A 25,488-nucleotide genomic window follows, 5' to 3' on the forward strand; every position below is an offset into this window, starting at 1 on the left:
GTGTGGCCTCAACCACGCCAGATATCTGTCGTTGGGAGATGCGTGCACGTCAGAAACACATGCGTGAATCCCGCAAATTGGCTCAGGCTTGAATCTCCCAGCCCGACCCGCCAAAAAATTAAATGGGAGAATCACTGTTAAGAATTGCAGAATTTTGAGAGTTAATACGTTATGCATTCCCCCTGAATTTCCTTTTTTGTAATTGTCTAATGCTTCTCCATAATTATGATCCTAACACAGGTTACAGAACCTTTTAAGCAAGATTCCTGAGAGTGCACTTTACTCCTAAGCTCTTTCAATTAAGGGCATGTTTTCGGGTGCAGTTGGAAGCCGTAATTTTTCTGGTGAAATTTTACTTAACATTTAAAAGAAAATCACAGTCTATTTTCAGTTTCTTCCATTTTATAAATCATATTAAAAATGGAAATGATTTCCTGATTCGAAATTCTTAAGTGCTGTCCCAAGGCTATGAAAGGTGCCATGTAAATAGAAGCTCCTTTTTCTGTTAATTTTGTGGTCTGTTGCAGGTATAGTTCAAGTATAATAAGAACTTGGAGGACCAAGATTGGGAATCAGTTATGTCGGGAGTTATACTTTTTTTAAAGCCAAAATACGTATGAAGATCGTTCAGATTGCAAGTCAGTGAGGATATTCAGTACGAGTAAATGGGTGGGAGGAGTGGGGAGAAATAAAAGTTCTGTCATATGCTTTGCAGTTCTAGGGCTTGGGAACTGTGGTCTTAAAATGAGGATGTCAAGAAGTTGTGAACAGTGAGAAGGTATTTGTGTGGCCTGAGTCCAGTGGGAATAGTTTGTTAGGGTATGGCAACAGTAGGATGGTTCTGTATTTGGCAATGCAAAGAACATGATACTGAGTTGTAGGAGTAGTGAAGTTGGGTATTTTGGAGTACTGTAGGGAGCAGTGAGTACAGGACAACATGGGTTATAGAAACAGAATTACAGATCTAGAAATACTTGAAGGAGGGCCCTAATTTTAGTGCTGGGATAGATGTGTACTCAAATTGAAATTGTTGGGATCACCAATTAGAGACTGAAGGAGAGGCGGAGATAGTTTGATAGATAACATGGAGAGTGCACTTAATGTATCCTTATGTTCAAGCTGTCCCAATATAATTACAACACTGATATCTATTCAAAAATGTGGAAAATTGGCCAGATACGTGTCATCCATAAAAAGCAGAATAAATCCAACTTGATCAATTACCACCCATCAACCAATTCTCAATCATCAATGAAGTGGTAGAAGGGGTCATTGACAATATTACAAGTGGAATTTGCTCACTAGTGCTCAGTTTGGATTTCATCAGGGCTACTCAGCTCCAATCTTTGTTACAATCTTGATCCAGATGGGGAGAAAAAGCTGCCTTGATGTCAAGGACAGTCACTCACCTTGCCTCTCGAATTCAGTTCTTTTGTCCATGTATGAACGAAGGCTGTAATAAGGTTAGGAGCTGAGCGATCCTGGCGGAACCTAAACAGTGAGTAGGCTATTGCTAAGCAAATACTGCTTGATAGCACTATTGATAACCCCTCTATCACTTTAGTGAAGATTGAGAGCATAGTGATGGGGCGATAATTGGCTGGGTTGGATTGGTCCTGCTTTTTGTGTACAGAACATATTTGGGCAATTTCCCATTTTGATACTTAGATGCCAGTGGTGTCGCTGTCCTGGAACAGCTTGATGAGAGGTGCTGCAAGTTCTGGAGCACAAGTCTTCAGTACTGTTGCTGGAACATTGTCAGGGCCCATAGCCTTTGCAGTATTAAGTGCCTCCAGCTGTTTTTTGATATCATGTAAAATGAATAAAATTGGCTGAAGACAGACATCTGTGATGCTGGCAATCTCCAGAGGAGGCAAAGATGGACCATCCAGTTGGCACATCTGGCTGAAGATGGTTGCAAATACTTCAGCCTTTTGCACTGATCTGAATCGGGGCATTTGTGGAGCCTCCTGCTGCAGTGAGTTGTTTAATTGTCTCATAACTGGATGTGGCAGGACTGCAGAGATTAGATTTGATCTGTTGGTTGTGGAATCACTTAACTCTGTCTATCACTTGCTGCTTACGCTGTTCGGCATTCAATAGTCCTGTAGCTTCACCAGTTGACACCTCACTCTGAGGTACGCCTGGCATGCCAACCTGCACTCTTCGACTTGCCATGATCATGTTTGGATAACTGGTAAGTTTGCAAGGGGAAATCATGTGACGAACCAGTTGCCCCTTTTTGTGTTAAAGAACTGCTTTTCTCCAGCCTCAATCAGAAGAAGAGAGGCAATCTAGAATGTGAAAACAGGAAAATCTTGTTAGGGCAGTCTCTCCAGCCATCCTGCAAGCTTGGTTCTTGTCTGTTGTTTACCCAGTCACATATTGCGGACAGCATTGTCAAAAATGAACCGAACCGCTGCTGACCCCAGAACAAAAGAGATAAATCTTCTGTCAACATCTTCAAATCATCCTGATGCAGAATCTAGAAAAATCATCGAACCATTCGAGTCATCAATGTACAGGATCTGTATACAATCCACTTCTTTGACTCTTAAACCATTTAACTCATCTTTGTATGTTGTAATTTACCTGTGTTTGTGTGCTCTTGAATGTATGTGTGTGTGAGAATGTTTGCTTTATTTAGATTGAGTTTTAAAGTACAATAAATACTATTCCTTGTTCTTTTAAAAGCTCTCACAGGTTTTCTTGTGTCATTTAAAACATAGAACGTTACAGCGCAGTACAGGCCCTTCGGCCCTCGATGTTGTGCCAACCAGTGGAACCAATGTGGACAGTTTATTTCCAATTTCCATATAAACTCTCTGGATGGACATAAATGGGGTGTGCCTATAATTAGAGAGAGGAAGAATGAGTTGAATGTTAACCTAAGAAAGAGGTGGTATGGGTCTGGCTGGTGAGGTTAAAGTCTGAAAAATCTATTCATAACCCAAATCTTCCTAATTCTGGTTTTAACGAGATTGGGAGTGGGTAGGTGACCAATTACCCCGTTCCAAGGAGGTGGGTTGGAATGTTAAAAATGATAATGAAGCTGCCAGCCACTCTATCAATCAATTTTTCAACTTTGTCCCAGGTTGGCCAGGTTTCCTGAGTGTTGGGACCCAGGAGGATTCCAATTTCTCCCGAGCATTTGGCCACCCATCCAATACAGAGCACCCCCCACCCCCATGGAGTTAGCTGGTCTGTGGCCTTCACAGACGAGCTCCCTGCCCGACTGGAAGGCAAGCCCATTAGTCAGGCTGGGTTTTGGGGTGCGGAAATATTTGGCAACGTCTCACTAACATTGTGGAATTAAAACTCTAGGCACTGCGGAGGGAATCCTGATGTCTGGGGTTCCTATATCTACTGGACCAAGCACACCCAACAAAGACAGAGTCCAGTGTGTGAACTCTGTATTGGGAAAAGAGAAATTTAGTCACGGCACTTAATCATGTAAACACTCAATGTATTGGTAAGCAAAAAAAAACACGTTGCATGTAATCAAGGAGTGGAAAAAGAGGGGAGCCATTCTACCACTTCATATTTAATAGTAACACATTTTGTGTGTATGAATGGTAAGTGGTTCTTGTTCTTGTCTGTTAGTTCTAATCACAATATGCATTTGAAAATCCACTTTACTAAAAACCTTTCCATTGCCTAAGTTGGAAAACAGGTAGTCACTGATAGGCAGTGAGTATGTATAATTCTCTCTCACTTTAGCCTGCACAAAGTTGAATGGATCCATCTATTATTTGAACTACCACAATGGGTGTGGCCCACTCAGCACTCTTCTTAATTATCCTCGTTCTTTCTAATCTATCCGATGGTCCGATAGAATATCTTACCCAGGCCCACTCCCAGCCTGTAACCCCGTGCATTTACCATGACTAATTCCCCTAAACAACACATCTTGGGGACAATTTAGCATGGTCAATCCATCTAACCTGCACATTTTTGGTCTGTGGGAGGAAACCGGAGCACCCAGAGGAAACCCATGCAGACACGGGAAGAATGTGCAAACTCTACACTGTCACCCAAAGCTGGAATTGAACCCAAGTCCCTGGCATTTTAAGGCAGCAGTGGTAACCACTGTAACACCATGCCTCCCCATCTTGTCATTCCTATGTTTATCTTCTGGGCCTCCTTGTTCATCGGTCATTTTGTGCTCTTTTAGCACTTCACCAGTGCCTTCATCTTGCTGATCCCTGCTGGTGATAACTCAGACCACCTTAACCCTATTTTCTTTAACCAAATCCTTCTTATCAGGACTTTGTTCCCTTCTCCTATTAGTGAGTAATTAGATTGATCATTGTATTCCACTCTGACACTAACTACTTCCAACATTGGAATACAATTATTTTAATAAGTAGTCACTTTCATGCCAGTTTTGTGTGAGGGAATTTGTCTTAAGGATATCTTGTACTGTCTTTCTAAGATAACAGATACCTGCTACAGCTCTATCAATGCAGAAAACATGGATCTCTGACATTTGTTTTTACTCTAGGTGCTGGAATCAACTCTTTTACTTTGAGCTGTACATACTGTTTTTCCTGCTTTGAGTACAACTCTTGATCTTCTTGTTCAATTACACCAATTTCTGTTTCCATGTTAATCATATGTTCATTCAAGAACTTCCAGACTCCTGTATGAGCTTTAGATATGCCACATCCTCGACTTGGTGCATGGCAGTAACTTGGTGTTTTATTGCAACCTGGAGTATTACTGGTGCCTTCTAGATATGATCAATGTTCCCACAGGCACAGCACTTTGACTGGAAAGTGGACATTTAAATGGTTGGTGGCTAGCGTGGCAACAGCATCTAAATTTCTGACTCTGAGACTTTGAACTTCGCTTCCCATTGCCTGGATCTCACTGAATCGCCGCCAGCTCAGGAAAATAACTTGCATGCAATCTGCATCTTTTTCTGCCATTTCTGTGCTGTAGCCTCATCATAGGCCTCCTTTTGTATTAGCTTATTGCCTTTGCTTCAAAAACTTTGCTTGGATTTTATTGTTTTTAGGCCTCCTGCAAACATGTCTGTGAGGTTCACACAATACCCATAGTGATAAGTTTATTTATTTTGAGAATGGAATCAACAAAGGTCACATTTGCCAACTGCTTCCATTCATAGAATGCCAGTCTGACTGCAATATCATCCTTAGTTGTGCCGTAATATGAGTGCAGAATCTCACTAATTTCAGAATAGTCCACAGTACTGGAGTCTTGAGGAGAACATTGGTTAGACACCATCTCAGGAGCATCTGGCCCCATCATGAGGAGGAAAACATTTATTCTCTTTCTTATTTTGTTCACTTTCAGCCAAATGAGTAACCTTAGTTTGTAATTATACCAATCCTCTTTGTTAGTTGGGGTTGGATTCCATCATTGTCCTCAAATGTGCCTTCAGTACCATTTTTTCAGTTGGATAAGGTGCTAACTCATATGCTGTGTGTATGGAACAATCTTTTAAATTGCTCAAAGTTCCTCAAATTCAACTTCACGAGCTCCAAAATGTGTTACAATGCTCTTCAGTCCTGATTTTCTTTTACGTTTCATTTGAGAAATTTCTATCCTAGCTTCATCGCCACCTTTCTAAGACTAACGCATATGCGGGTAACCATCATTGAATAACTTATGTATGCCTCCCCAACAGAGGCAATAAAACAAAATGCTCAGATCTTGCAATGTACTACACCAACAAGTAGGAATGCAGGGCCAGGAATGGGCCATTTGGCTCTTCAAGGCCACTCTGCCATTTTGATCATGGCTTACCTTCTAACTCAATGTTATCTTCTTGCCTATCTTCCTATCCCTTGATATCATTGGTTTCTCGAAGTCTATTGACCTCTCCTTTGAATATACTCTATGAGTGAGTCTCTAGAATAGAGAATTCCAAAGATTAATCACCTTCTGAAGAAATTCCTCCTCCTGTCAATTTGAAATGGCCTAACTCTTATTCTGAGACTGTGCCCCTTGATTCTAGATCTGTACAGTTTTTCCTTATTAATAAATACTCCTTGTGTTCCTGATGAAGTTTGTGTACGCATCATTCCATTGGTGACAAGGGTGAGATTGACTATTGGTGACACTGCCTGTGTCCAAAGCCTGTGAGTATCCTGTTTTAATGAAAGTCTGAAGAAGTATTCACCTGTATGCCTGTCTTTGAGCTAAAAGATCCAGTGAGATGTTAAGATATTGCCAGATCTTGAAGGATGGATGTAGAATGAGCCTGGATTGGTCAGTACAGTCAGAAGCAAGTAGTAATGAAATGCCTGTGTCAGAAGAAGTACCCATTATTTGCAGTTCCTGTTAATGTTGATCTGGTGGAAGCATTTCAGATTACAAAATTACACTTCTCTACAAGAAACAGAAAACCCCCTTAAAAAGTTGATTTATAATTGTCCAACTCATGAATATAATGTTAACTTAGGGTTTAAAACTAAGTAACTTGGCGATTGAAGATTGCATTAAGTTGTTAAATGGGGAGGAATGTGGTGATTATGTATTTCAGGGCAATGCAGCAGAAGAGGATCACCTGGCCTGAGGGACTTGTTGGGACTGAGAGTGGGTAATCACCTCAAGGGGTAGAGCCCTATCTTGGGTGGAATACATGAAGAAGACATGTAGGAATTGGGGCAGCTGGTGGGCTACCCTAGGACAGCTGGGAAAGGGGCACTGCTAACCTCTGTACTGTTTGAAAAATAAATTTACCATTTACCATTTATATAGATGACACCATTTACCATTTATATAGATGATCTGGAGGAGGGAACCGAGTGTAGGGTGTCGAAATTTGCTGATGACACCAAGATTGGGGGAAAGGCAAATTGTGCGGAGGGTGTGGAGAGTCTGCAGAAGGATCTAGATAGGCTGGGCGAATGGGCCAGGAAATGGCAAATGGAATTTAATGTTGGCAAGTGTGAGGTGGTCCACTTTGGTAGGAAGAATGGTAGGAAGGACTATTACTTACGTGGCGAAAAACTGCAGCAGGCGACGGTGCAGAGGGACCTCGGGGTCCTTGTGCATGAGTCGCAAAAACCCAGCCTGCAGGTGCAGCAGGTGGTCAGGAAGGCGAATGGGATGCTGGCCTTCATAGCGAGGGGGATTGAATATAAAAGTAGGGAGGTCTTGCTGCAGCTGTATAGGGCATTGGTGAGGCCGCAGCTGGAGTACTGTGTGCAGTTTTGGGCGCCGCACCTGCGCAAGGATATTTTGGCCTTGGAGGGAGTGCAGAGGAGGTTTACTAGGCTGATACCGGAGTTGAGGGGGTTGAGCTATGAGGAGAGGCTGAATAAACTAGGCTTGTACTCGTTAGAGTTTAGAAGAATGAGGGGAGATCTCATTGAGACGTATAAGATGATGAATGGGATGGATAGGATAGAGGTGGAAAGACTCTTCCCGCTCAAAAAAGACAGTAGGACTAGGGGGCACAGCCTCAAGATAAAGGGGGGGCAGTTCAGAACGGAGTTGAGGAGGAACTTCTTCACTCAAAGGGTGGTGAATCTCTGGAATTCTCTGCCCGTTGAAGTGGTGGAGGCTGCCTCGCTAAATATTTTTAAGAAGCGGGTTGATGGGTTTTTGATAAGAGAGGGGATTAAGGGTTATGGGGAGAGGGCGGGAAAGTGGAACTGAGCCACGACAGATCAGCCATGATCTTATTGAATGGCGGGGCAGGCTCGAAGGGCCAGATGGCCTACTCCTGCTCCTATTTCTTATGTTCTTATGTTCTTAAATAAATGTTCCTGACAAAGTATGTAAGTGTGCATCATTACAGCAGGGTTACATTTACTACCTTCCAATCTATAGGCACAATTCCAGAACCTGTAGAATTCCTGTCTACCATCATACCTCTTAATATAGTTCTTGTGTTTACCTCTGCCAACTTGCCCCTCATACCTTTTATAGTTTTCCTTTGTTTAGATTAAAGACCCACATTTCTATTTAAACTACATCACTTTCAATCTTCATGAGCGGAATTTTATGACCAGTTTATACTGATTTTGCAATGGGAAAATGTCGTAAAAGGCAGGAAAATGTTGTAAAATAGGGCATGAGGTGACTAGCAAGAATGGCGCCTATTTTCATGCCGGGGGTGGGGGCGGGGGTGGGTGGGTGGGTGGGGGGGGGGGGGGGCCTGCATCCCAGGCAACAGGCCCCCGCAATTGTGGGTGGGAGCAACTGGTTGAGGCTGCCTGTGGTAGCAGGGGCCTGAAAGCTCTCTCTCTGTCAGACCTCTGTTACTGATAATGTGCGTGTGCAGCATCAGAGGTTTGCACATCTGCAGTACCTCCTTCTGCAGGTTGTTTGGTGAGTTAAGCCCCACCCACAGTCTCTTTGGAAATTGACTAGCCCATCTTTTCAATGATAGTTTTTTTTTGTTTTTTTTATTCCAATTCAATCAAATCAAGTCCAATTCAGAGTCTCAACAAGTTGAGACATTCCCAATCCAAGCTGACAAGACAGGGCTCTCACCTCCTGTCTTGGGCTTGATCTACATGATCCAAACTGATTGGAGTAGGCATAGCTCCTCCTCTAAGGCTTGATCTCATTTGCATCTTAGCCAAAAGGCTGAGGTGCTTCTTTTAAAAATTGCTTCAAATAAAGCTGAAATGTAACCTAATGACTTCAACCAAGCACAGCATGTCAATACTACACTTGATCTTAGCCAAAAGGCCGAGAAGCGACAGAGTGCATAGGACTCGCCCAAAAAATGGATCTGGAACTCTCCCATTTTCAGACCAGCCAACACTTAGAAAAAAATCTCTTAAAATTCCACTCATATTTCAAAATTCTATCATATTATGATCACTCTTCTCTGCAGGTTTCTTCACAAGATTATTAATAAGACTTTTCTCATTGCACAATACTGGATCTAAAATAGCCCATTCCCTGGTTGGTTCCTCAACATACTGTTCTAGAAAAGCATCTTATATACATTCTAGGAATTTGTCCTCCACAGCATCAGTCCAAATTATGTTTATTATGGACTATATGTAAATTGAAGACCGTCATGATTACTGTATTACTCCTATGACATGCATCTATAATTGCCTGATTTATATTATACCCTACCTTAGCTTTACTATCTGGTGGCCTATAAACAACTCCTTCCAAAGTTTGCTGTCCCTTGCTATTTGATAACTCCACCTAAACTGAACACTACGATTTTTCAACCTAGGTTCCCATCTCACTAATGTACTGATTCCATCCTCTATTAACAGTGCGATCCATCTTCTTTTCCTCTTTCCCTATCTTTCTAAATGCTGAATACCCTTGAACTTTCAGTTGCCAGCCCTGGTCACCCTACAGCCATGTCTTGTAATGACAATTAGATCAAACCTGCCCATTTGTACAATTCTAACACAAATTAAGAAATGTTGTGGTCAGTAGGTTGAAGTCAGTCCTGCAACTCATGGATTACTTCAAACAGTAGTAACTCCTTGGATGAGCCACAACCTAAGGTGGAAGCAGCATATCTCCTGTTGCCCTTTTGTACTGTGTGGGTAGAAGGAGTGGTTTAGCAAGTCACATCTGGCCTATGTGTGACTCCAGACCCAGCAAGTCAAGCTGGATACTAAGTGGCCTCACAGCAATACTCTCTAGATGTTGTAAATTCATCCATTAGTTTCAGTCATCTCATCTCCTTTAGAAAAACAAACCTGAGAGTTCTAAACCAGCTTCTGATCTGATGGCTTTCATTCTAGGATCTTAAAATAAGTGGCTGCAGAGGTGGTGGATGTTTGGCTTGCAATCTTCCAAAATTTCTTGGGTTCTGCATAAATCCCAGTAGATTGAAAAACCCGATTCAAAAAAAGGAACCGGAAAGCAGAAAACTCGAGGCCAATTAGCTAGTATCTGTCATTTTCCTTCATTATACTCTATTTGCCATATTTGTACCCACTCACTTAACCTATCTATATTCCTTTGCAACATCTTTGTGTTTTCTTCACAAATTGTTTCTCACTAATTTTTGTATCGTCAGTAAATTTGGCTACAATACACTCTGCCGCTGCATCACAGGGACATTATTAAGGAAGAAGTAGTCGGACATGTAGGGGATCAGGGGTTATGGGGAAAAGGCAGGAGAATGGGGATGAGGAAAAAATAATCAGTCATGATTAAATGGTGGAACAGACTCAATGGGTTGAGTGGCCTAATTCTGCTCCTATGTCGTATGGTCTTATGTAGTACAATCAGCAGTGTCAACATGGTTTTATGGAGGGAAAATTGTGTTTGACAAATTTAATAGAATTCTTTGAGGATGTAATAAGCATGACGGGTAAAGGGAAACAATAGATGCAGTGTATTTCGTTTTCCAAAAGGCATTTGATAAGGTGTCACAAGACAAAAGGTCATAACATTAGGGCTTAGTATAGGAAAGAGTACTTTAGCATTATTAGTATGGGTAGAGCATTCGCTAACTAGCAGGAAGCAAAGGGTTTTCAGGTTGGTACAGTAGCTAGTGGAGTGCTGCAAGGGTCTGAACTATTTACAATTTATATTAATGACTTGGATGAAAGGATGGAATGTATTGTAGCTAAATTTGCTGATGATACAAAGCATAGTGGAAAGCAATTTGTGAGTGAGACACAAAAGTGTGCAGTGATATAGTTAGGTTAAATGTGGGCAAAATGTGGCATATGGAGTTTAATGAAGAAAATGTTGGGAGTATTCATTTTGGTAGGAAGATTAGAGAAGCAGAGTTTATTTAAATGGAGAATGACTGCAGAATGCTGTGATACAGAGGAATCTGGGTTTCTGTACATGAATTACAAAAAGTTAGCTTGCAAGAAATTCGGAAGGCAGATGTAATTTTGGCCTTTATTGTAAGGGGAATGGAATATAAAAGTAGGGAAGTCAAGGTGCAATTGTGTATGGCATTGTGACACACAGAGTACAGCATACAGTTTTGGTTTCCTTATTTGCCTTGGAAGCAGTTTAGCGAAGGTCTTGGTATGAATGGGTTGCTTTATGAGGAAAGATTGAACAGTTTGGACCTATGCTTATAGGAGTTTAGAAGAATGGGACGTGATCTTATACTGAGGGAGCTTGATAGGGTAGATACTGAGAAGATGTTTCCTCTCATGGGGGAATCTAGCACTAGGGCACAGTTTCTTAATAAAGGATCTCGTATTTAAGATGAAGATGAGAGGTGGAATCTTGTGCCTTCCCCTGTAGTGCATATGGTCGTGGGAGGGGCATTTAATATGTGAGAAGATGGCAGGTAGGGAACTCTTATCCCTTCCATCCCATTTAAGTCTGGTGCACTTGGATGTCCTTCCAGTCTCACCATCAGCTGAGGCCTTAAAGTGGGAAATTAATGTCCACTTAAGGGCCTCATCGCACTTTTATTTTCTTTCATGGGATTTGGACATTATCTACAAGGCCAGCAGCTAAGATTCAACCACATTGCTGAGGATCTGAGTCTCACATAAGCCAGAACAGATAAGGGGAATTAATGAATGAGATGGGTTTTTATGACAATCAATATTAGCTGTCATGGCCAGCATTATTGAGCAAACTTTATATTCCATATTTATCATTGAATTTAAATTCTACCATTTGCCATAGTGGATTTGAATCATTGACCCCAGAGTATGAGCTTAAATTTTTGGATTACTAGTCCAGTGACATTACCACAATGTCATCATCTCTGCAACTGGCACCGCTAGTCCTAACCCACCAAGCCCCTTATTCAAAGACATTTGATCTGGTAATGGACTGAGATGCCTCTTAGGGCTCTCCATAACATTAAAATATTCTTCTTTGTCACCTGCCAATTACTTTATATGCAATTTTTAAATTGCACATGAGTACGCTCCCTAGACTCATCATTTGAAGTTCTGCTAATTAAGTGACCTCAAGGGACTATGTACAAAAAGTGCACTTCCACTTGACTCTACTTAAAATTCATTTTGACATAATAATGACAATACTGGAAGATCTGGGCTGTGATTTCTTAAAACTTAGCTGAGAACAAGTGTTTTCTGCAACAAAGCACCTAGTACTACTCTCACATCTGTTTTACATAATAACATAGCAACATAAATAGGAGCAGGAGTAGGCCATTCAGTCTCTTGAACCTGCTCTGCCATTCAACGTGATTATGGCCTCAACTCTACTTTCCTATCTGCTCCTCATAACTCACTCCCTTTTAGATCAAACATCTATTAATCTCAGCTTTGAATATATTGAATGATACAGCATCCAGTGCTCTTTGTCTGATCAAGTGATCTGGTATTAAGAGAGGGATGAGGGGTGTTGCTGATAATCATCCCCATGCCATTGCTGCTACCCTCTTCCTGACATCACTCACCTGTATCTGGGCCCCTCATTGATCCAAGGCTTTCAGAGGATATAATACTGACAGCAGCCACCACCTACCTCCCTGATGGCATTACTGAGTGCTGAAGAACTGTGAGCCCCTGATTGGCAGTCATCTCTCAGAAGGTGGGGCTCCCCTTCTCCCAGCCCGTGATCCTAGGGGAAAGTCTGCTGCTGGCCTGTTCAATGCCTGAGGCAGACCTTCCTTAAAAGAGGTAACATGGGGTTCTTGCTGGTTCTCCAGTAGGTGGTAGAGATCCCTGCAGCCTCCACCCAATTCTGCCCATTGAATTCCTTGGAGAGTTGCTAATCTTAGGCGTCTTTTCTATAAAGAGCAGTGGATGCTGGGCCATTCAATATATTCAAAGCTGAGACTAATAGATATTTGATTTACACAGGAGTGAGTTATGGGGAGCTGACAGGAAAGTGGAGTTGAAGCCATGAGGCCTCTGCTCTGTTGTATGGCAGAGCTGGTTCAAGAGACTGAATGGCCTATTCCTGCTATTTCTTATGTTGCTATGTTATTATCTAAAACATATGCAAGAGTAGTACTAGATGCCTCCAGAAAACACTTGTTCTCAGCTAAGTTTTAAGAAATCACAGCCCAGATCTTCCAGTATTGTCATTATTATGTCAAAATGAATTTTAAGTAGAGTCAAGTGGAAGTGCACTTTTTGTACATAGTCCCTTGAGGTCACTTAATTAGCAGAACTTCAAATGATGAGTCTAGGGAGCATACTCATGTGCAATTTAAAAATTGCATATAAAGTAATTGGCAGGTGACAAAGAAGAATATTTTAATGTTATGGAGAGCCCTAAGAAGCATTTCAATCCATTACCAGTCTTTGTAAAGGCTGAAGAAGTAGGGGACTAAGAAGAGACATGCAAAAATGAACAGAAAAGGAACCCAACATGAATCTACAGGTTTGTGACTGAACACCTCAAAATCATCTCAATTTCAGCAGATATTAAATTAGTTAGATCAATAGTTGCATGAAGTGGCTGCATGTAGAACATTGTGCTCCATCTCCATTAATCAGCGTTGTAGTATGTTTGCAAGGAGGTGGAGCCAAGTTTCACAGCACTGCTGTGCTACAACTCTGCATCTACCTCTCTGCTGATCAGATCCTGAGAAGATGATGTAACGTCATTCAGTGTGCCAAGCCCTGCAAAATGGTGCCAATTTGATGAGAATGACTGGTCAAGAGACCCTATTGTTGGTCTTCCTGCATGCTTTCTTTCATGCTGTGTCACTGATAGCAGAATGTCAGGTCTGTTGTCCCCATTTCTTATGAGAAGAAGAGCATCCAGCTTTAATATTTGCCTGCCAAGGTCGGTGAGCCTTACATCAGTGGTAGGGAAATTATTGGAGAGGATTCTTCAAGGCAAGATTTACTCCCATTTGGAAATAAGTAGACATTTTAGCGTGAGGCAACATGGTTTTGTGAAAGGGAGGTTGTGTCTCATTAACTTGATCGAGTTTTGCGAGGAAGTGACAGAGACGATTGTTGAGAGTAAGGCAGTGGATGTTGTTTACATGGACTTCAGTAAGGCCTTTGACAAGGTCCCTTGTGGCAGACTGGTACAGAAGGTGAAGTCGCACGGGATCAGAGGTGAGCTGGCTCGGTCATAGAAGACTGAGGGTAGCAGTGGAAGGGTGCGTTTCTGAATGGAAGGCTGTGACAAGTGGTGTTCGTCAGATATTAGTACTGGATCCTCTGCTGTTTCTAATGTATATAAATGATTTGGAGGAAAATGTAACTGGTTTGATTGGTAAGTTTGTGGATGGCACAAAGGTTAGTGGAATTGTAGGTAGCGATGAGGACTGTCAGAGTATACAGCAGCATATAGATTAGTTGGAGACTTGGGCAGAGAGATGGCAGATGGAGTTTAATCCAGACAAATGTGAGATAATGCATTTTGGAAGGTCCAATACAGATGGAAAATATGCAGGAATGGCAGAACCCTTAAGAGTATTGATAGGCATAGAGATCTGGGTGTACAGGTACACAGGTCACTGAAGGTGGCAATACAGGTGGAGAAGGTAATCACAAAGGCATATGGCATGCTTGCCTTCGTCGGCTGGGGCACTGTGTTTAAAAATTGGAAAGTCATGTTGCAGCTTTGTAGAACCTTAGTTGCCCCACTTGGAATATAGTATTCAATTTTGGTCGCAGTACCAGAAGAATGTGAAGGCTTTGGAGAGGGTACAGGCAAGATTTACCAGGATGTTGCCTGGTATGGATGGCATTAGCTATGAGGAGAGGTTCAAGAAACTTGGTTTGTTCTCACTGGAACGACAGAGGTTAAGGGGCGACCTGATAGAAGTCTACAACATTTTGAGGGACGTGGACAGAGTGGAAAGTCAGCTACTTTTTCCCAGAGTGGAAGAATCATTTACTAGGGGACATAGGTTTAAGGTGCGAGTGGCGAGGTTTAAAGGAGATGTACAAGGCAAGTTTTTTACAGACAGGGTGATGGGTTCCTGGACCTCGCTGCTGGGGGTGGTAGAGAAAACAGATACATAGTGACTTCTAAGGGGCGTCTTGACAAATATATGAATAGGATAGGACTAGAGGGATATGGTCCATGGAAGGGTAAAGGGTTTTAGTTCAGTTGGGCAGCATGGTCGGTGCAGACTTTGTGGGCTAAAGGGCCTGTTCCTGTGCTGTAATTTTCTTTGTAAATTACATTCCCTTTGTTTGAATTTGCAAGTATGCGGGTGCCGGTTTGAGGGCACAGAGTAACCAAGCTGACATCCTTTCATAATAGCCATGGACTTTAAGAAGCTCCATTTTCGTGTAGCCATTTGGAAAGACAAAGAAGATGTCCTTAACTTGCAGTTAATACTTCATTATAGGCAATTGGGTCCAGGATTTTATTGTTTTTGCTATTCTAACCATATTTGTGCATTGATGGCCATATAAGCTTTTTGCAAGGTCTCTAGAGAAATGACTGCACAAACGTTTTTTTCGACTTTGGCAGCATCTGTTGATGCTGCAAAACCAGAGGGAGTTGATAGAGTTATGGAGCTATTTACTGCTCAGAACAAGGGGAATTCGGTCCATAAGTCCATGCTGTATCTCCACAAAGCAATCCAGTTAATCCCATTCCCTTGCCTGGTCCTCATAGTCCTGCAAGTTTATTTCCTTCAAATCTCATCTAACTTCCTTCTGAAATCATTAATTGTTTTTGGAACCATCACCCTCATGGGCAGTGAATTCTAGGTTATTACCATTCGCAGCATTAAGTAGTTCTTTCTCATATTCCCTTATATCTCTTTCCAAAAATCTTAAATTCTGTGTCCCCTTGCCCTTGTACAATCAACTAATGGGAAGAGATTTTCCTTGTCTGCCATAACTAAGCCTGTCATTATCTTGCATATCTCTATTAAATCTCCCCTCAATCTCCTTTTCTCCAAGGAGAACAACACCCACCTTTCCAACCTAACCTTGTAACTTAACCTCATCCTAACCTTGTAACTTAACTCCATCCTCAAGCCATTCTTATAAATCTCTGCACTCTCAGTGATACTCCTCTTATTATTTAAAAGTACGGTGATTAGAACTGCATGCAATACTCTTATTTGGGGCCTAACCAAAGATTTATATAGGTTCAGCATGCCTTTCCTGCTTCTATACTCGATGCCTGTATTTATGAAGCCCAACATCCCATATGCTTCCAAAAGAGAAAATGCTGGAAAATCTCAGCAGGTCTGGCAGTACCTGTAAGAGAGAAAAGAGCTGACATTTCGAGTCCAGATGACCCTTTGTCCAAAGTAATTTGCTTTAATCCCATATGCTTTACTAACCACTCTCTCAGTATGTCCTGCCACTTGCTAAGATCGATACATTTGCACCCTCAGGTCCCTTTGTTTTTGCACAAACTTTAGAATTATGCTATTAAGTCTACATTACCTCTCCCTATCCTATCTGCCAAAGTGCAACACTTCACACTTCTCTGCATTAGACTGCACCTTCCATTTGCCCATTCTGCTAAGCCTATCAATATTCATATCAATATCACTGATTGTCCCTTCTCCAAGTTTGGTGTAGTTGGTAAATTTTGAAATTTAACTCCATATTTCAAGATCCAAGTAATTTATATATTGTAAAAGAAGCAGTGATTGTAACAGTGATCCTTGGGGAAACCACTGTCAGCCACCCTCTAACCTGAAAAACAACCATCCACCATGTCTTACTGCTCTCTATACTTCATTTGATTTTTATTTCATTTGATTACACACTGACCTTCCTTTTTTAAAGCTTCAATGTTGTTCACCAGCCTTTTTTATGATACCTTATCAAATGCTTTCTTTAAAATCCACATAAACAACATTCGCTGCATTCCCTTCATCAGCCTTCTGTTACTTAATCAAATAGTTCAATTAAATTAGTCAAGCACAGCCTGTGTTTTACAAATCCATGCTCGCTCTCTTTAATTTCTTAAATCTCTACAAGTGCTTGTTGATTGATTTTTGCCAGTTTTTTCCCCCCAAACCTTATCCATTATTGATGTCAGACTAATTGGCCAGTGGATGCTCGGACTGACCTTGTACACCTTTTTTGAAGAAGGGTATCACGTTTGCCATGCTTAAATCCTTTGGCACCTTCCCCATATCTAGGGAAGCTTGACAAATTAAGGCAAGCCTTTCCATTATCTCCACTCTGATTTCTTTTAGCAACCTGGGATGCAGACCACCCTGACCAGATGACAAATCTACCTTAAGCATTGTCGACCTTTTCGCTACCTGCTCCCTTTCAATTTTCGTACCATCCATAGTCTTCACAATCTCCGTTTCTACAGATATTTTGTCAGATTCCTGCTCCTTTGTACACATACATACAAATAACTTAAGTTTTCTAGCCTTGCCTTGCACCTCTAAGTATATATCACTCCCTTAAAGGAACCACTCCAGCTCTTTCTGCCAGTTTATTATTTACATGCTGGTAGAAGAATTTTGGGTTCCCTTTTATGTTATCTGAATTTCTATTTTCGTAAGATCTCTTTGCTAGCCTTATTTTCCTGTTCACCTCCCCCCCACAGTTGTATTTGACTTGGTTTTCTCTCTCACCTGACATGCAATGTGCATCCTCTTTTTTGTTCCATCATGATCTCTATTACCCTCATCATCCATGTTTTTCGCTCCCTTCCCTTTCACCCTTGTTGGAATGCAGCTAGTGTCTTTTCCTTGAAGAACATCCATTGTTCCACGACAGTTTTTCTTGTCAACTTCTTGTTCCATTTTACCCTGGCTGCCTCTGCATGTATCAGTGCAGTCATAATAATAGCAACATCCTGCCTGGTGGATTAGGGAATATGTTCTATAAATTTTTAAAGATAAACTAATAAGTGAAAGTGGCATGATTGGAAAAAGTAAGAGTGCAGTGGAATTGCATTTTAAAAAAAATAAAGTAAGGAAGCATTTTAAAAATGAAAAACAATGTGTCATGGAACAAATCCAGATCAATGTTTGTGCTTGTACCTGCAAAGAAAAATCTCAACTCCACCTCAGACTTTCAATTTATAATCTTTGAAGGTTTTGGCAAAAAGTTAATTAAAAAAAAACAAAAGGCAACCAGGCCACCACTGTCAGGGGAGGGAATGGCTGTGGTGAAGCCTCTCGACGGAATGATTGTACCTTACCCTGTAGACCTACCAAGAGTGCTGGTACTCTAGCCTGTTGGAAAACTGAATTTTCTTTTGGTACCTTTCAGTACTTTATTTCTAATCAAAAAAGAAACAATTCAAATTAAGTCCAATCATGGTGTCCACATGAGGGACAACAAGATCCAAGTTGTCAAGACATTGCATCCCATCTCAGGCTCGATCAAACAAGCTCCAAGCTGACAGGAAGAGGCATTGCACCACCTCCTGGGCTTGATCTAATGCTTCATCTTAGCCAAGATGAAGGCTGACTGAAAAGTCCGAGTCAACTTACATATCACATGGTTCTTAATTAACTTAATTGCTAACTTGTGGAAGTGAGCAACCTTCAGGCTTCAGAGTCAAAATGACCAACATTAGGATAGGGTCGGGAATCTGGCATGCTGGTCGGTCTCATAACATTCGGGCCTGTGTGCCTCTGTTCCTGATGTTATGGGGCCCAAAAATAAATCCTAATTATTTTTACGGTTTGGAACTCTTTAAGAATAAATACTTCTATTTAAATCCTACCATCTGCTATTAGAAGCTCTTTGTAAGAGGTTGAGTAGGACTATAGCCTGATTAAGCATGTATTTACCTGCAAGTAAGGCAATCTCACCATATACAATTTGTTATATGTGGTTGATCATTAAGCCAATCAGCTTTCATGTGTTGATTGGTAATTCTTGCACAACACTATAGCTTTTACATCTTGTGACTACACATATACATATTGTGACTGCACAAACTAGTATTGGATCAGTATTCTAGCCTTCAGCACCTCATTTCTACATTTAACAAAATTATTATGCATAATTACAGTCACTTTCAGGGCTGGGGATATTTTGATAGCTTTTATGGCCTCAATTCCACATTCTCACCTTATTCTCTTGTCGCTTCATTTGCTGAGAGATAGAAAAATATATCTGTCCAAACTCTTAATATACTCCGTGGTGCATCCACAGCCATCTTCTGTTGAAAATTCCCAAGAGTCACAATCCTCTAAGTCAACTTACCTGATAGTAGCAGCCTTGAATTGAAGTGCTTGACATAAACAGTATCAAATAGTTTCAGAGAAAATTATTAACCCTAGAAATTGCTGATCCTGTGGAAGCCGCGATAGCAGGATTTATATTCAGCCTGTTTTGTTTGCTTATTTATGGTAATGTAAAATTCTGAATTCTAATTTGGTAATTGCTAGTAGAAGGCAAAAGTATTATTCTAATCTTGTCTTTTGCAGTTGTCATGGATGATGATGATGACCGTGATCTGCGAGATGTTATAGGGTAAGTATTCTCTTTGTAAAATTATACAAATCAATTTGTAATTTAATTTATATATAATGTGTCTGCTTGGTCCAGAAGGTTTTACGGTTTAAAGACCACTGCAGCAATTGAATATATAACCTCCAGTGCAAAACTGAGGGAGCACTATAATGTTGGAGGTGATATCTGTTTGATGATATGTTAAGCTGAAAGTTCATCCAGTTAGATGGATGTTAAAGATTCCCATAGCATGTTTTGAGGAAGATGGGTTTCTCCCTTGTGCCTAGCCAGCATTTGTCACCTCAACAACTACCAATATTTAATATTCGTTTGTTCATTTGCACATTGTGTACATGCACACATTCATTCACTGTTTGTGGGTCCTGACTAGAAGCAATTGTCCACCTCTTTGTTGCGTAATTGCATTGGGAGCATATAGCTGTGAATGTGCCAAGATCCTCATTGGACATGAAAAATGCTAGATAAATACATATTCTTTCTAGTGTGGTACAGTAGCAGTATTATAAAAATGAGTAATTACATTTCAAATGTCACTTTTACAAAGCATCCTCTGAGCACTTTTTAAACCCTTTTAATAAAAAATGGCAACCATAAGTGTGGAGGAGGGAGGGGTATGGTGGCCTGTGACTGAAATTCTAGCCTGTCTCTGATCATTGGCCTCTGAATTATGTTACATTATCTGCCACTTGTAGGTAACTGTTCTGTTTTGGATCTGCCACTTGTGGGTGACTATTCCGTTTTGGAACTGGCTTGCAGGAAAACAGCTGAAGGTGGGATGGTGTCGGCAAACTGATACCAAATTACGTGTCCACCTGCATCTGTTCTCACCTACAAAAGCTTTGCCCCCAGTCTGCCTTTTCTATTTACAGTAAGAAGTCTCACAACACCAGGTTAAAGTCCAACAGGTTTATTTGGATTCATGCACTTTTGTAGCACTGCTCCATCATCAGGTCAAATTTTCTATTTACTAGCAGGCACTTAAATGATGGGGAGGGGCTTAAGTTTCAAAATTTAGTTAGGTTAGTTCTCTCCACCAGTAAAGGTGATTTGCCTGGGTCATGGATGAGAACCAGAGATGACACGAGGGAAGGCAATTTTATGTGGTGAGTGGTTAGGATTGGAATGCACTGCTGAGTCAATTCAAATTCAGTCTCAGTTTTCAAGAGTATTGGACAATAATTTGGAGAAAAAAGATTTGCAAGATAGTGGGACTATATGAGTTGCTCTTGCCGCACGGACATGGTAGGTTAAACGGGCTCCTTTTCTGCTGTAACAGCTCTGTAATTCAATTATTCTTTTTATCTTTTTCTGTAACTTTTTCTACTTGTGTCTGTTTGTCTCTTTATCATCTGCAATTCTTTTTGTGTCCTATTCCTCACACCCTTAATTCCTTTCTGTGTGTTTCGGATCTTTGTTTCTTGGAATCTTGATGACAGTAGATTACTGTACCATTATACCATGTCACAATAAGGGTTTGTACTTGTGAAATTCCCCAAGGTGTTCCTGATTTCTGAGACGTAAAAGTAAGGGGAGAGGTGGGTGGGTGTTATTCAGTAGAGGTGAGAATTTTTGCACAAAATGTGGGGAAAATTGGAAGGCATCCCAATTTTGTTCTTCCAAACTTATAGTAGCTAATTATTCAGTACCCTATTTAAAGGCTTGTAACTGGTATACCATCATGCCTTCATGGCCTTTATCACCAATGTATGTTATGAGAAATTTTTTTTTGAAAAACAAAATTAAACTCTTTTTTGCCCTTTGTTTTCTTTGTTTTAAGCTTCCTTTGAATGCAATTTCTATGAAGTAGCCTGAATATTTAAAGACCATTTGGTCTTACTTGTGTCACATTTCTGACTTATTTGAGGTAGACCTGCATTCAGTTGCAATATAACCATCCATTTTGCAGTGAATCCAAACAATCATTCTGGTCTCTTAACCCTGGATAGGATTTTGGCCCTGATGTGGGGGCAGAAATTGAGATGGGCAGAGGTGTAACTTTGCTTCATTGCTCAGTTTGCTGGCATCATCATACCCCCAAGCCATTTTCTTGGAAGCTTGATTGGAGGCAGTACTTCTACCTGTCCACAAGTGGTGGATAGCAAGTTGAGTTAATTAAAAGACAATGACAGCGCCATGCTGGAGGACCTCCTATTGGGTCTCTACCTTACAGAATCTTGATTTGAAAGTGAGTATACTCTTTGGTCAATAATTGGACAACTTTGGCAAAATGGCTGTTGGACTGCTGTTTCTGACACAGTGCAGTTCAGGACCCATAGACCTATATTTGGCCCCAACATCGGGGTCCTGACCCAAAACATGGAGCCCTGCTGCTGATCTCAAACGTAGTCAAAGTGCTGGTTTTTGTAACTGCAGCTACCAAAGTAGTCGCACTACAGCCTGGTTCAGACTTCAGATTTCCTGTTAGTAATTCTTTGATGAAAGCCTTGACTCTGGTGTTAGTATGGGGTTTATCGGACCACTTATGCAGAAAACTTTACATTAAATTGGCAATCTACTTCAAAACAAAAATAAACTACTATACTTAGATCTTCAGTAGTAACAGGATAAACATTGCAGTTCACATTGTGACACTGTATGTACATTGTGCAGTTAGTGGTTAATTACAATTCGTGCTATAGTTGATTTGAAAAAAAACTTTTAGTCAGCTTTGTAATTTTAAACATCAACTTTTTTCATTCTGCAAATTGTTTGTAATTTGCATTGTGCTTAAAGAATTAATATGATTTCATTGATTACTATTTCTTTTTATAGTGATGTACAGGCATTGAATGATTTTCTTCATGGACCTGCTAGTCAAGAAGTAGGTATTACTGCTTAAATCTTAATGCTTCTAAATTAACAATACATCAATGGCAATTTTATTGATTTCTTTATCAAATAGACTTATATTAAACGTACCTAACATAAAATTTCAAAGCGAAAGTAATCCTGGACCAAGCAGAATTGACAACTTGTTATGTCTATGTGTTTTTTTTCTGATCAATAGGATAATTTAATAGTAACAGGATTAAAGATGAAATGATAACAATATGTTGCCATGTTTCAAAAGGAAGCAGTATCTAGTAGGCTGTTCAAATAGCCAGTGCAATTTGTACAGCAATTCAAAGCTGTTCTGTATTTTAATAAGTGGCAGATTTCATTTCAGTTCAGCAAAGTCTCTAGCAAAGATTTCCTAAGTTTTTGAGAGCTTTAACATCCAAAACAGTACAGACAGCTCTCAACCATAGGGTATACATAATAACTGTAAATAACTCAGTGCTGACTTACACTTGTGTTCAGTGGGAATCTTTTATCTACTGGTTGCTCTTTGGCATTAACTGTCTCCCAAGTTACTTACAACTGCATTTTCACATTCCCAACTGTCGAAATGTTGGCCCCCTACTTTGAAGCATAGTGTTGGCGCATAGATAGTTAGAATAGAGCCATTAAATGTCTGCAGGACAGAAAGAGCCCATTTGGTCCATTGAGTCTGCAACGACTCTCAGAAAGAGCATCATACCCAGTCTACACTATGCTCATGTTTCCTCTGAATTCTCCCCCTGCCAAATGGGCATGTAATGTTTTTCTTTCAGTGATCTACTCTCAGTGAGCCAGGTCTCTAGTAGGGAAACTCTGTTAGCCTATGAAGTTCCATGTTGATTACAACTGTCTTGCACATGTTATCAGCCAGCTTCAAGCTGTCTGTCGTGATCTTGATGCTCCAGCTTGTCAACTGAAGAGTTGTTATCTTTATTTTTGTTTTGTTAGTTTGTCTGATGCAATGGATTCTACCCATGTGTTGAGCAGAGACTCAAGCTCCAAGCTCCATTTGAAGCAGTTGGACCGTGGCAGATCAGCACCTTACTAGTGAGATGGGCAGAGGTGTAACTTTGCTTCATTGCTTAGTTTGCTGGCATCATCATACCCCCAAGCCATTTTTTTGGAAGCTTTCTGACTTGAGGTGGGCGATGGCTCACTAGTAGGATACATTGTCCCTTCTACTGTTGGAAACTGCCCAGGCACATGTTCTCCAACCTAGTCAAGTTGGACTTAGCACTTGTAACTGCTGTCTCCTATATTGTGTTAATGCTTTGCCATGAAACTGCAGTGCCCTCTGCAGGATGCAAACCTGGGGAAAATTTATGGAAACCCAGGACTGCCCAAATGTCGAGGTCCCCCTCTTGGCCTCCCCAGATGAACCCAGAGGAATGCAAAGCATTGCCTTTGGTACCAGCTTACTTGCAAAAGTTGGAAAGAAAACACATTTGGACGTCATTCTGCCTTTGAGCTCCAGTTGGGATTTTTTGTAGGGGTTCAATCCCTTGGCCTTCAACTTTCCCAAGGTATCTGTAAGGTGCTGGAGCTTTTTGCCCATACTTGGAAGTTTGGTTCATGGATGCCAGGGCATGTCCAAATGCTGATGAGCTTTCACACTGCATATTTGGGAGCCAAGGGTCACAAGGGTCATTTTCCATGTGGCACCATGAGGAGGCACAGCTGATGACTTGCCAATGGAGAGGTTTTGTACTGACAGGGAAAGACTTACACATTCGGCTCTCTTTTTTGCATTGTTGCTAGGCAGCAGTGTATGGTGGTGTAGGTTGAGAATGAGAAGCACAGCCAAGCATACAAAAAAAGCATGCTAACTCTCTTTGTCTACACACTAGACACATCACATTTACGTGTGGGAACACCGTCTGTGATACGGATCATATCTTTGTGTGCACCAGAGCAGATTAAAGATTTTCATTCAAAGCATAAATGCTGTCCTTGTATCAGTGTTAACTATACTACCTACCCAGATAAAAAAAGCAACAGTTCCTCAATGTGGCTGGCATTCCCACAGAGAGTGCAGAAGCAAAATGGAACATATTTTGAGAAGCATTCACAATACTGCAGTATCAACAGATAGAATTGCTGACTGCTTTGAGGCTAATGTTCTCATTAATTACACGAGCGATCGAGCAAGACGACCCTGAATGCAGTAACAGTCTCGAGGTAGAGTCTAACAGATGATGCATAACTAACTACTGGTTGCAACTTTGCATGAATATCCAGATACCTTTTGACACATGGAATGCTAGAGAAATGTATGAAGGGATCAAAAAAAATAGGTAATCAGCAAAGAAAATGGTTCAGTTGGGAACAAATGCAGGGTCATCACTGATTGCAGTAAACAGTAGGAGAGATGTATGAAACACTATCTTGATTTGAACTCTAGAGAGAACACTGTTATGGAGGAAGCTCTAAACATCTTAGAAAGCCCATCTGTCATGGCAGAGCTGGATTTCAAGTTCACAGTGGAGAAACTTAGAAAAGCTATTAATTCATCTGTAATGGGGAAAGCTTGCGTTATACATACTGAACTGATCAAGTATGAGAAATTGGCATCCCTGCAGCATGTGCACAAACTTCTGTCTCTTCTGGAGAAAGGGGGCATTGCCTCAGATTTGCATGATGCAAAGATCATGACCTAGTCCAAGAATCAAGACCACCACAACAATTGCAACAGCTATCATGGCATCTCTCTGTTGAGCAGTGTGGGAGAAGTATTTGCCCATGTTACTCTTCTCAGACTGCAAATCCTGGCTGAGTCCTAAATTCATGCGGTTTCAGAACCGGAAGATATACAATTGACATGATCTTCTCAGTCTGGCAGCTGCAAGAGAACAAAGGAAAGCACTATGTATTGCCTTCTTTGATTCCACCAACACATTTCACCATGTAAGCAGGGATCTATTAAAGCTGCTGGGAAAACTGGCTGCCTGCTGAAGCTACTCAGTATGATCTTGTCTTTCCATACCAATATTATTGGTAAGGACTGAACAGCATCTGAACCTTTTGAGTTCTATAGTAGGGTCAAACAGGATTGTGTTCTGGAACTGGCATTTTTTGACACATTCTCTTCTCTTTGCCGTTGTCATATGTCTTCAGGTCACCTACAGAAGCTGTCTGCTTACATACCAGAACTGATGGAAAGCTGTTCAACCAAATTGCCCTGCGATCCAAGAAAAAAGTGTGCCAAGTCTTCATTAGACAGTTGCTCTACTCTGACGTTTGCGTCAGCGTTCCATACTGAGGAGCACCTTCAGCAGCAAATGAACAGATTCATATTTAAAGAATTTGATTCGACCATCAGTATCAGGAAGACAAATATCATGGGCCTAGTCATGTCTATTGTATGGTTGTCCTACCACTATCAGTCAGCATTGTTAATGTGACACTGTTAGCA

The 25,488-nt window shown here is 41.0% G+C and overlaps 1 protein-coding gene and 1 pseudogene across 3 annotated transcripts in view; one reads left to right on the forward strand and one right to left on the reverse strand.

Annotated features, from left to right (window-relative positions):
- Positions 1-25,488, forward strand: part of bicral (BICRA like chromatin remodeling complex associated protein) — a 74,776-nt gene that overhangs the window by 15,975 nt on the left and 33,313 nt on the right. For all 3 annotated transcript variants that reach the window (XM_080200597.1, XM_080200595.1, XM_080200596.1), the window contains 2 exons: positions 19,211-19,256; positions 22,029-22,077. In XM_080200597.1, coding sequence (XP_080056723.1) covers positions 19,216-19,256; positions 22,029-22,077 — 90 coding nt within the window. In that variant the 5' untranslated portion in view covers positions 19,211-19,215. The remainder of the gene's footprint in view (positions 1-19,210; positions 19,257-22,028; positions 22,078-25,488) is intronic.
- LOC145351222 (U2 spliceosomal RNA) lies at positions 8,534-8,685 on the reverse strand (annotated as a pseudogene).

This window comes from Carcharhinus amblyrhynchos, chromosome 12 (genome assembly GCF_965287045.1).
Source record: "Carcharhinus amblyrhynchos chromosome 12, sCarAmb.v2.hapA, whole genome shotgun sequence".
NCBI classification, from domain to species: Eukaryota; Metazoa; Chordata; class Chondrichthyes; order Carcharhiniformes; family Carcharhinidae; genus Carcharhinus; species Carcharhinus amblyrhynchos.